The 12,817-nt window shown below is 36.1% G+C and overlaps 2 protein-coding genes across 2 annotated transcripts; both read right to left on the bottom strand.

The window, feature by feature from the left end:
- Nucleotides 1-6,835: 6,835 nt before the first annotated feature.
- Nucleotides 6,836-8,977, bottom strand: LOC137582432 (facilitated trehalose transporter Tret1-like). The gene is made up of 6 exons (XM_068296966.1): nucleotides 8,402-8,977; nucleotides 8,232-8,343; nucleotides 8,037-8,167; nucleotides 7,608-7,966; nucleotides 7,136-7,548; nucleotides 6,836-7,062 (listed from the first exon to the last, which is right to left on the bottom strand). The coding sequence occupies exons 1-6, from the start codon at nucleotides 8,509-8,511 to the stop codon at nucleotides 6,865-6,867; spliced, it is 1,323 nt and encodes a 440-aa protein (XP_068153067.1). The 5' UTR covers nucleotides 8,512-8,977; the 3' UTR covers nucleotides 6,836-6,864.
- A 798-nt stretch (nucleotides 8,978-9,775) lies between these two features.
- LOC137582431 (facilitated trehalose transporter Tret1-like) lies at nucleotides 9,776-12,550 on the bottom strand. Its single transcript, XM_068296965.1, has 7 exons — nucleotides 12,414-12,550; nucleotides 12,228-12,345; nucleotides 11,995-12,106; nucleotides 11,790-11,920; nucleotides 11,142-11,500; nucleotides 10,664-11,076; nucleotides 9,776-10,598 (listed from the first exon to the last, which is right to left on the bottom strand). Exons 1-7 carry the CDS (start codon nucleotides 12,493-12,495, stop codon nucleotides 10,401-10,403), a joined length of 1,413 nt encoding a protein of 470 aa, XP_068153066.1. The 5' UTR covers nucleotides 12,496-12,550; the 3' UTR covers nucleotides 9,776-10,400.
- Nucleotides 12,551-12,817: the final 267 nt, after the last annotated feature.

Here is a 12,817-nt window from a genome sequence, read left to right as displayed (position 1 = left end):
TTACATAATCCCAACAGCAGGCACAATAACCTACAAAACCCACAACCTCGACAACTAACCCAAGAGTGAACCCAAAAGTGAATCAACGTAATACAGTTTACAGTTTACAGCTTCTAAGCGAGAAAATCTCTATGTTGTGTGTGGGAAATTGCGGCAACGACAAATAAATTACAAGTAAAACGCTTAAGGTCAAGCGATTTGTGCAGAAAATGAGGCATATAGAAAATATATTGTCTTAACTGAGCGAAGAAGATGCCAGACAAACTGAATTTTTTGATAACCGCAAAAAGAAAAGGAAACATAGCTGGGGGTCAAATGGCGTTGAGGTAACGAGTCGCGAGTTGGATCATCGACTTTGGCTTCGACTCCGATTTGGAACTTGGAGTTTGAGTTGAAGTTGGAGTTCAACACGTGCAGCAGCACCCAAATAAAATTGATTGCCACTTTAGAAGGCCATTTCAACGGCAGCAGCAGTATAAATCAAAAGAATTGCAGTTAAATTTAATTGAGGCTAGGTCGAGACTGGTCGGTCTATGCTATGATTTGGGTGCTAGAGTTAGTGGATTGCCGAAATTGTGTCTTTAGGTCTGACATTAGCTTCACGTCCATCCTAGGGAGTGCCCCCGAGAGGGCGATCAAGTATTAATTCATGTGCGAGGCATTTTACCATGATGATGATCATCAAATTAAATTCACATTAGTTCTGCTTGTGTGAAAATTGACAGCAACAAAAGATTCTGATCAAATTTAAACTATGTGAAAATTGCAAACTATAAAGGAAACGGATTGATTGTGAACTAGATTTTGGTTATGACCTTGAGATAGCTCATACCTGGTGGATCTAGCAAGATTTTAAATAGTTTTAGCCAATGTTAAAATAGAGAATAAAATACTGTTGTCTTGAGGAATTTCCTGTATAAGGTTTTGGTTTATAATTTAAGGCTGAAAGTGTTGAAATTTTAAACAGAAGATTTAAAATCAACAAACATATCTTTTACATACCTAACATTGTGACAAAATTTCCAAATATGCTTCAAAAGCTATGGTCAAAATAAGAAAAACTGTATAGTCGAAATTGTCAGAACACCCCTTAATATCCCTATATTGATTAAATTACTTCTATTAAAAAGTTAGGGAACAGTTATAGAGACCTGATGATATTGGATTTGCGACACAAGCCTGAAAACTTTTGATATAGATAGATTCAGTCCATCTGGAACAATTCCCTTTAACACTTCTTTGGAACCGAGCCTTTAGCTTTTTATGCTATGAATCAAATACATTTAGTTTTGAGTTAGCTGTCAGACCCATTACTAGAAGTTCTGAATTAGAGTTTCCGAAATTACTTCAAACAGTAAGATAAATCTCCAGATTCCAGTCAATTTGATTATTTGTTACGGTGTAAAAGTTAAAATTGAAGAAAAAGTGTGAATTTAACTTATGTTAAGCATTAAGTGATAGTTTCATAATTCTTTTCGAGATTATATCGAAATGATTTGCAGTAATTTTACGATATAAATATAAAAAGTTAAACCCATTTCCTTTATTTTAGTTAGTTTTTTTTATGTATGTTTAATCTGCAATTTCTTTCTGTCTGTTAAAACGTTTCGTTTTTTATGACTCGCGAGCAAATAAAATACTAACCACAGTATATAATTGAAAAATTTAACAACTATAAGCAAATTTATGCATTTATTTTCTTTGTTTTTTGCATTACTTGTTTATTCAACTTTACGGGTTTTGTAATTTTTGTTGGCGTGCACATTTTTGGATGTTGTTCGTTCCCAAAACACACAAAACAAAAACAGGAGGAGATGATAGAAATAATATAACATGAGGCAGGGGGCAAGTAACGTGATTTCCGGAAGTTGAAGCGCAGGCGCAAATGTCGTCGTTGTTGCTGTCGAATTGATTGTTGTTGCTGCTGCTGCTGCTGCTGCTGCCAAGAAGAAGCCAAGCCTGAAGAAAGTCGTGCCACAACAGCTGCAACCAGCAACGGCAACGGCAGCCCATGCCCAAAACAACCAGCCAACCAGCCAACTTGCCATCCTGCTGTCTTCGTGCGAATAATGTCATTTGTGTTTGTTTTATAACCAAAATAAAGCCCACACAAAAAAAAAGGGAACAACCACAGCAACAACAACAACAAGAGATTATCACTAACTTGCCAACTGGCGTAAGACAATAAAGAGAGATAAACACAAAAATCAAATAGAAATTAACATGCCATTAACATTCAAATCGTTACAGGTCAATCCATGCCAAAGGCCACCGAATGATGGGAATTTCAACTAGGTCTCCAGATGTATGTACATAAAAAGAGTTCTCTAAAATCATTTTTCAATCCAAATCAAAGAGTATCCTAATGTTGGCAACTTGCCAGCCCAGCACGAGTACTAGGAATTTTCTCAGTTGTCTTTAGCTGTCAGTTGTCCGCCAACTGTGTGTCAAATTGCCTTCAACAGTTGAGCCAATCCACAACACCGAAGGGACCACCGCAAACTTCAAGGAAATTAACTAAGCCACGAACCAACAGCCAAAAACCTAAAAAAGAAGAAATTAAATAACAAATTTAAGCCTCTTTGTTTGAGCAAACACCTGTCTGTCTGGCACTTGCAGTTTAACGTGATTTAAATTTCATTTGCTTAGTTTGTTTTCATTTCTTCCACACAAAATTGACTTCCTAAACAAATTGAGTGGAATTTTCCTTAAGCGAATGTAAAGAATATTTCAACACATTACGTTTAGATCAGGGATGATCTAGGACAGACCTAAGTATACTTATTTCAAGGATCAAACCACAGACGAATCGGAAAAGTATTTTCGGCTCAGTTATCAGTTATTTTGTCATTATCAGGAACCGAATTGCACAACCTCTTTGAAGATTTTGTTTTTGGGGTTAAAAAGAGATGAAAAGAGTCGCAAAATATTTGAAATATTGACAATTTGGGCCTTATTCGCCTTGATCCTTAAAGGTTCTTTGTGTTGAGGCGACTGAAAGATGTAGAAATGATTAATAAACAAGCATTATTTGAAATAAACCCAAAGGCAAAAGACTTGTGTCTCTCTCACCTTTCTTAATCATTAATCAAGCAATATAGAAATAGAAATTTCATATGGTCATGACCCTCCAAAAGTAAAAAAGTATGAAGTAAAAGTTATATATTTATAGGGATAGTTTTTTAAACACTTTCATCGTTTTACATTTTTTGCATTAACTTTTTCCAAACCTCTTTTAAGAACTTGACGTAACTTTCACGCCCAATACCTGGTTGATTGAAATTGCCTCAAACCATGTACTATTAATCTTACCTTTTCAAGTTGTTTGAATATACCTTTTTTTCAGGGTCAACCATTATGTAAGCTCTTCACTAGAATAAGAAAGTTGCGTCAGCTACTTTTTTTCTACATCTTCACAAAAGACTTAATAATAATTAATTCCCCTTTTAGTTTTTAAGAATTTATTTGTCTCTTTTGCCTCTTTCAGAAAATAATCTTACACAATAATTATAGAAATAAAGCTGTCGTGTCCAACATAAATTAGAAAATAGAAAGATTTGCAGACAAATTATGTATGGCCAGAATGGTGTTTTTGGCCTCAACCATCGTTCTTAGCTGCTTTGATCATGGCTAATTTTATGGCATGTGTGGCGAAATTTCGTTTGCCCAACAATAAAATTAATGTTCTAACATAAATTTCGATTTTAAAGGCCAAGACGTGTAAAATATTATATTATATTCAGCTAGAGTTTGCCACTCTTAATGACCTTTCAAAATGTCTGAAGCCAGAGAGACAGGCGGACACACAGACAGACAGACGGACACATGGACAGGTCGACAGAGAGTCTATCTTTAGCTGGAGATGCTGGCATAAGTAAATTAATTATATTATTGGCAGAAGCCTTACAAATTAAATGCTTTAATGACGGGAAGTGCTAATTAAAGTTTCACATTTTATTGTGTGTGTGCAATTTTAATGAATTTTTATACAAAATTTTAATTAATCGCCATTAATATTTGACACTGGCAACCAGTTCTAATCCTCTTGACTCAGAAGGTTGTCTCAATTAATTGTAATTTCTGTGTACTAAGTAAATAGTACATTTTTTTTTTTTTTGACTAGCTCTTGAAGTCTTCAACTTTACCTCTCTTCACTTTGATTCACTTTGAGCTCAGCACTTGACCTTTCCAATTAATCACGGCTAATTTATACAACTTTAAATAGATTCCAGTTTATATTTTGTTCGTTGGCTTTTGAGTTTTATTCAAAACTAACGGTAGCTCTTGACTGACAGATGATAGTTTTTCATATTCATGGCCCATGAGTCGTTTTGTTTATCTCACAAATTTTCACACCAAAAGTCTGGTTTTTGGTCGTTTTTTTTGAATATTTATGTTTTCAATTTATTTACTTTTGATCGTTAGGTTAAGTCTGAGTTAATTTTTGAGATGAGATGCAAATTTATTTTCTGAATAAATTTTGTATTTGGAAGTTGTTAAAAGGTTCACTCAACTTTGGGCTAAATAACTTAAAAAGGAAAAATTTCTATTAAATGCAATTCTATACAAAAAAAGTTAACTTGGGAGACAGTTAAGTAAAGTACTTAAAACTTCCAGCACAAGTTTATATATGAACTAATATATATGTAAATGAACTATTATTCATGGCCAAAATGAGCTTAAATTTACCAAAAACTCAATAATTTATGATAATGGACATTGTTTCTCAGACGATTAATGACATTTTGTTCTTTTCTTTTTGCTCTATTAGTTTTAAAACTCGTGTGTTTTTTCATGATAAATTTCTGACTATCAGAGCCAAGAAATTGTGAATGTTTATAAAGCTTTAGAAGAATAATTGTTGATTAATTTGACATTATGCAACAATTTTCTACCTATCATGTATGAGCCTAATAAAATCCATCTCTTGTATAATAGTGAAAAATAGAAATGAAATCTGTAAGCTCTGGTTACCGATTCACAAAAAATCAGAGCATGTAAATATATTTCAAATCCCAATTTTACAATTAACAGTGAGCCAAAAAAAAAAGGGGGAAAAAACGACAAACAATGGCAAAATCACGCACAATAAATAATGAATAAACCAAATGCCATGACACAATAAATAAATTGAAAGCAAAGAGAAAAAAAAAACGCTAATTTCTTTACTTTTCTTTTCCCTGCCATCAACGTAGATCAATGGGATTGTGGCCCAAAAATATTGAAATCATAAGTGTAACAATTGTGAAAAATTTGGCTACTGTAAGAGCCAAGACAAAATTTGAAATTTTGCAGTTAACCAACAAATCTGCAAATTGTCTGCACATACATTTTTCATGTAGGCGTTTTAATACCCTTACAAATGGGAAATAGTATTGCAAAAACTTGACTTATTTGCTACTCAGTAGACCTACAGGAACAAGCTTTTGTTCAAGTTCAATGTACTTCATGGTAAGTGTAAAATTATTGCTCTTTTTTTGAGGAGTCATACAGAGGGAGCTATAGGCTGAATTCGAGTGGGTCAAGACAATCGAAATTGGTAAATAATTTGGAGTCAGTGGTAACCACAAATCATATAAACAATATACAATTGATCTTATTAGATGTCGATTGTTTTGAAGGGGGGACGGAATTCGCTCTCATAACTATTGGCCACACACCAGGCAAATGATTTTCACATTTTTCCCTTTCTTTACCATCTTTTCTTCTTGTGGATTGCTTAAACTTCCGGCAAGTCATTGACAGGGTGGAGCTGGCGTTGGAGGGTGGGAGGAGTTGTGATATTGGGGGAGGGCTGAGTGTGTTTATCAACTTTAATCACACAACTGCAATTAGCTGCCTTGCACTTAAGTGCAACAACAAATTGTTACAAATTTCCGCTTGTCAAGACCAAGTCATACATACATACATACATACATAGATGAAGTAGTAAGTACATGTTCCAATTTTGGGTTTGAGAAAAACGTGTGAAAATGATGAAATTGCATTTTCATCTTCACATTTTCCAGGCTCGAAATGGAAGCCAGCCAACCCAAATTGTGAACTTAAGTGGGTTTTTGTGGACTTTCTGTCTGAGATCTGGGCAAAGATTTGTGTGTCCTGTCATAAAAACTCAAACAATTTGAAATGCAGAAGGCAACAAAAAAAAACTTGCAGAGATGAGGCAAATGTAAATAAATTTTTGTTTGAATTTATGAGTCTTTGTTTGCTTTTCGTTGCGAATTCATTAATTCTTCATTCATTCAAAAATTCATAATCGTAAAAAAGGTTTCCTTCTCTCTCTCTCTCTCTCTCTGTTTCTCTCTCACTCTTCCCATCTATCTGGGCAACTTCTCGTGTTGCAGTTGCAGTTTATTTTGGCTTATCAGACAACTCGCTGACTGCCACGAGTTGAAGTTGAAGTTTTTTCTTTCTGTTTAGTTGCTTTTTTCCTATCATTGTGTAATAAAAAGTTTTATAATCGGCAAGTTGAACTTTCATTTTAAGTTTGATAAAGTGCAGCAGATACATATTCGAAACCGTAATTGATTGGGTCAAAAAGGTTTACAATTTCTGCCTCAAGTCCTTTAAGATGTGACTTGTTGTTTGGAGTGTTTCAAGTAAGACTCTCAAGTCCATCGTACATTCAAATTACAGCCTAGTTTCCTTGTATTTTATCAGCAAACGGTTAACTTACTAACATTCCTAATATACATTACGATTCTAAGCCTTAAATTAAGTTCCCATCAACGGAATGAGTACAAGTAAGTGAACGCCAAAACGACTTAGTTTCTTTGTGACTTATGCAATAAATAGTTTGGGCATGGTCATCTTCATTGATTTTCACACGACGACAAGCGACAACAATTATCGGATAGGTTTGGCTCAGTGCGTCATCAATTTGCCTTTGGTTTCGGGCAGAAACAGACCCAAGACAATGAAGCCAAAGAAACATACACCAGCCGACATATACATGGTAACACTTAAGCCATAATCATAGATCATGATGGGGTAGATTTTCAACGACACAAAGATAAAGGAACTGAAAGTGGCCATGCTCAGGGAAGTCCCAAAAGAGCGTATCTAATAATAGACGAAAAAACCGAACAAAAAGTTAATACTGTGATAATTGAGGGGAACTTCCTCAAAAACTTACCTTGGCCGGAAGAAGCTCTATGATAATAACAAAAAGTAGCGCTACGACACCCACCGAAGATATTATGGCGACAAAGCACATCAAAAGCAAAGATAGCCACTCATTTTGGGATAGAAATTCGGGCGAGGCTATGTCTTTGAGTATAGCAATTCCTAGCTCACCTAAGCCCATGCCAAGCATTGAGGTCAGCAGGAGGATTCGTCTTCCCAAGCGATCCACAAGGCCGACAGCACAAAATACGCCCAAGACCTGGGCAGCTCCCACAATAATGGAACAGTTGTTGGGATTCAATTGTGTCTCTAGTTCGTTGAATATATGAGAGGTATAACTGAATATAGCAAAACTGCCCGATAACTGATTGCAAGTGATTAGCACAAATATCAGTCCAAAGACCTTCATCGTAGGCAGGTTAACTGTAGATCAAAAAGATAATGTTAGAGATAATGCCTGAAAGTGGCCAGAATAAACTTACAGAAATCCCTTAGTGTTATCTTTTGGGTTATACCTCCACCAAGCACCTGAAGTCGAAATGTCTCAAATTCAATTTTAGCTGCATCATTCCCTGCGGACTCCTTATCAGAAGAGGCGGAAGATGATGATGATAGATTCTTGTAAAAGTAATACGACTTTTTGGCTTGTTCATCCCGCTCCCGTCTCAGCAAATATTGTGGAGTCTCAGGTAGTCCGATGATGGCCAATATATAAATCACAGGAAGACAGATAATTATACAGGGCAGCAGATAGTAGGAGAGGTACGAGGCACAGGCAAAGCCAATCATCATTCCAGTGCTGATGTAGACCATGGTAAGTGAGGATAAAGCACCTCGAACACTTAGAATGACAAATTATCGATTATATACGATTGTTTACCAATTTTTAGGCTTTCTTTATTTGTGCTTACCTATTATCTGCGATCTCAGCTACAAATATGGGTAAAACAACATAACATCCTCCACTAGAGATGCCGGCTAAAAAGCGACCGATATACAGATATATCACATCTTTGGCGGTGTATGTAAGGATCCAAAAAATCTATATAATAAAAATGATTCACTGTATCAAAAATTGTTGTCTTTGACTATATAGATTTGTTTACCATATTTGGTATGGCAAGGACAAACAGACAGATTTTGCGTCCCAGGCGATCGATCAATAAACCAAAAATTAAATCACCCACCAGCGAGCCTAGTCCAATTACAGATCCTACCCTGTGTGGAAGAAACCATCTAAATAAATTTGATTTTTACTAGACATTGTCTAACTTACCAAGAGGCCTGGACTACGGTGAGAGCATCGCCGAAAGGATTATTTTCGGAAGACAACAAAGTTAGTGTAGGTGACAGCCATCCAATGCCTATGCCATCAGTCAGGGTCATGATGTGGACTAAGTCAATGTATGGTATAATGGTTTATTTAAGTTTCACGCAAATCCAGACAATTTGGTCACCTGCCATCGTGGCTATAAGCTGCCAGCGGTACCGCCTGTTGAATACATTTAAATTTTGTTCCTGCATTTTATTCAGTTGAACGACTTGTCTATCGAACGAATTTTTGTCTACTAAGAATGTCAACAAAAGCTTGTTGAAGTTGTTAAAACAATATTCAATCAGTTCGCTTATATTTCATTCTTCTAGGTTTTTATACCATGCACCCATAGGGTGAAATGATATATTAAAGTCGGCCAAATATATGTAACAGGCAGAAGGAAGCTTTTCCGACCCCGAAGAGTATAAATATTGTTGATCAGCATTTCGTCCGTCCGTATTAGTAAAAAAAGACTCGATTATTAACAGTAATATTGTACCTTATGCAATTAAATTTCGAATACATCAATTTGATATTAATATCCAGCAACATACCAAATTTTATCCAAATCGGACAAAAAATAGACAAGTTATGCATACTTATAAACGATTTTCCATAAGGCTTGAGATGGTCGTTGGCTGGTGGCGGCGCACAGTGGGGCCCTTTCTCATTTTACATTGCAAAAATTATAGCTTCTAAACCGATAGAGCGACTTTAAAAATAAAAAGTCGTTGATAAAGAATCCCTCAAGCTTCAAAATGAATGTTTGCAAAGAGTGCTGGGTGTCCGTGGTGCTGTAATATTCAAGGTCAAAGTCAGAATATATTTCCAAGCATATTTTTCCATTAAAAAATGGAAATGTTCTTCTTATTATTTGTGTTACTAGTGCATGGTATATCTAAGTCAGCGAGACGACTTACTTACTTTACTTTTGTACTATTCCACTTATGTTTTTGAGCATATTCATTAACAAAGTACGAGGAAATGAATGAAAGATAAGATTATGTATTAAGTTGGAATTGCCCACTTCAAACGAATGTGTGAAGACAGCCATGAAATTGCCATATTGAAGCGAAAAAGCTTCATCCAGACAAGTCTCTTGATAGCGACTATCTAATTAAAGCATTAAAGTTAGGATTGAGTTTCCCAGATACCCTGTATTAAGAAGATTTTAGTATAGAACTCCGTTGAGTTCCTTTCACTTGATTCATAGTTTCTTAGTTTTCAAGATTGTTAAGATGATTAAGACTAAAACATATATAGATTAACTACATTGTTGCAAGGTAGAATCCCAGAATAAATAGTGAAAGTTATTATTCAGATTAGCATTCAGTCTTAAAGTAAATATTTGTTAAGCTTTAATTGTAAGTGATGATAAGGAAAGATAATACATAGGTTATATCTTTGTGAGGACATTGTGAGTATAACTTTTACTTTTAGTAATGTTTGGCCTGATGAGATTAAGTTAAGTTCAATATATTCACTAGTGTCTGTGCAATTTATCAAACTTTTTCCTATACACAAGTTACATATATGTAAACAATAAAAGATAACCTTATACCTGAAGAAACTATTCACTTACTTTTGTTTGAACTCATATCAATCACAAGATCACAGTTCATAAAGGGAAAATGACTTTCTCCAAACAAAATTAAATTTCTATTTAACAAAAGGTCCCTGCTACTTCCCCCTCCTCTTTATCGACAAGCATTAAATTCAATACAAGCCGCAAAAACGTCTGGAAATTGAATTAGGTTCAAAAGTTCAGGATGAGATTTTCAGTCGGTAAGTAGGCGAATGAGTGAGTGTGTGAGTGAGTGATGAGTGAGTGAGTGAGTGAGCGAGCAACTGCGTCTTATGCAATGAGCATTTTGGGCATGGCCTAGGGCCAAGTCATCTTCATTGAGTTTCACACGACGACACATCCAAGCGACAACAACAATTATCGGATATGTCTGGCTCAGTGCGTCATCAATTTGCCTTTGGTTTCGGGCAGAAACAGACCCAAGACAATGAAGCCAAAGAAACATGCACCAGCAGACATATACATGGTAACATTTAAGCCATAATCATAGATCATGATGGGGTAGATTTTCAACGCCACAAAGATAAAGGAACTGAAAGTGGCCATGCTCAAGGAAGTCCCAATAGAGCGTATCTGAAAATGCACAAAAAGCACAATTATAAACTGTCAACAACGAAATTGAAGATATCCGAACTCACCTTGGCCGGCAAAAGCTCTATGATAATGATGAAAATCAAGGCTATAACACCTATTGAGGATATTATGGCCACATAGCACATCAAAAGCACTGACAGCCAATCATTTTGGGATAGAAATTCGTACGAAGCAAAGTCTTTAAGCAATGCGATTCCCAGTTCACCTAAGCCCATGCCCCCCATTGAGGTCAGCAGGAGAGTTCGTCTACCCAAGCGCTCCACGAGTCCAATAGCACACGATATACCCACCAACTGGGCAGCTCCCACAATTATTGTACAGGTATTCGGATCCAATTTTGTGTACAGTTCATTGAAGATGTGGGAGGTATAGTTGAAAATTGCAAAACTGCCCGATAACTGATTGGAAATGATTATCACAAATATCAGCCCAAAGACCTTAATCGTAGGCACGTTAACTGTAGAGCAAAAAGATAATGTTACTGATAATGACTGAAATTGGCCAGAGACAGAATAAACTTACAGAAATCCCTTAGTGTTATCTTCTGGGTTATACCTCCACCAAGCACCTGAAGTCGAAATGTCTCAAATTCAATTTTAGCTGCATCATTCCCTTCGGACTCCTTATCAAAAGAGGCGGAAGATGATGATGATAGATTCTTGTAAAAGTAATACGACTTTTTGGCTTGCTCATCCCGCCCATGTCTCAGCAAGTATTGTGGAGTCTCAGCTAGTCCGATGATGGCCAATGCATAAATTACGGGAAGGCAAATGATAATACAGGGCATCAGATAGTAGGAGAGATACGAGGCACAGGCAAAGCCAACCATCATGCCTATGTTAACAAACATCATGGCCATTGAAGAGAGAGCTCCGCGGATGCTAAGAATGAAGTGAAAACAGGTGATTAGATTCACAGGAAATCTTTCAGACGTCAAGAAAAGCAAAACAAGAAATGGGTAATTTCTTAAATTATAATTGTTTGTCTGTCCAAAAAGAAAACCTTAACTTCGGTCGAACACACAAGTTTATCAGGAAAGCACGTAGCACTTGAAACTAGATTGTCTATCTGATAGTATTAGTTAAGTATTCGATGACTTAATTGCTGTCATATATTACTATTTACCAAGGTAATTTTTCTAGCTAATTTATTCTGGTATGTATGGCTCACCTATTATCGGCAATTTCCGCAATAAATATGGGTAAAACAACGTAACACCCACCACCAGACATGCCGGCTAAGAAGCGGCCGGCGTACAGATATATCACATCTTGGGCCGTATAGATAAGAATCCAATAAATCTAGATTAATTTAAGAAAACAAAACATGCGAAATGAGTCAAGCATTCATAAGGAATTCCCCATTTTAGACTTACCATATTGGGTATGGCCAAGAAGTACATACAAAGTTTGCGACCCAAACGATCAAGTAGTAAGCCAAAAACTAAATTACCCGTCAGTGAGCCTAGGCCAATCAAAGAACCCACCCTGAAAGAGCAAACAATAAAAGTTTATATAGACCAAGCAATGACGTTTTCTAGCTTAAAATACTACTTGATACTACTTGATTTACTCCTATTATCGGTTAAAAAGTTATTTTTAAACTCACCAAGAGGCCTGCTGTATGGTTAGGGGATCACCAATTGGACTATTTTCGGATCCCAGTAGTCTCAGTGATGGCGATAGCCATCCCACGCCTATACCATGAGTCAGAGTCATGATGTGCACTATAAAGGAATAAATCGGTTCATCGGTTCACTTTGCATTTCTATGCACTCATCTGGAAATGACCTACCTGTCATAGTGGCTATAAGTTGCCATCGGTATCGCCTATTCAATATAGTCAATTTATGTGTCGAGTTTGGATCGAATACCATTTTTTTTTTTTTTTTTGTTAAACAAGTAGCTGAAAGTGTCTATTGGATGGTCGTGTGCCTACTGAGAGGTTGAGTGATGGTTCACAGAGGTTTTTAAAGCAAATCACGTTCGTATTATCGCCGCCAATCGCACTTACTCTTTATTTTGGTGTTCTTAACGTAATCGTTAAAAAAAAATGTCTTGATGAGATTAGATAAGTTATAGTGAGTACACTAGAATGGACTTCATGAACTCATATACAAATTATTACTGGCTGCTGATGCAAAAATTATAGGTTTAGAGGGGTTCCTAATCAATTTCAAAGAAATCGCCAATTAACTG

The sequence above is a fragment of the Drosophila tropicalis genome, unplaced genomic scaffold (assembly GCF_018151085.1).
Source record: "Drosophila tropicalis isolate 14030-0801.00 unplaced genomic scaffold, ASM1815108v1 contig_859, whole genome shotgun sequence".
NCBI lineage: Eukaryota > Metazoa > Arthropoda > Insecta > Diptera > Drosophilidae > Drosophila > Drosophila tropicalis.
This window is presented reverse-complemented; position numbering and strand designations above follow the sequence as displayed.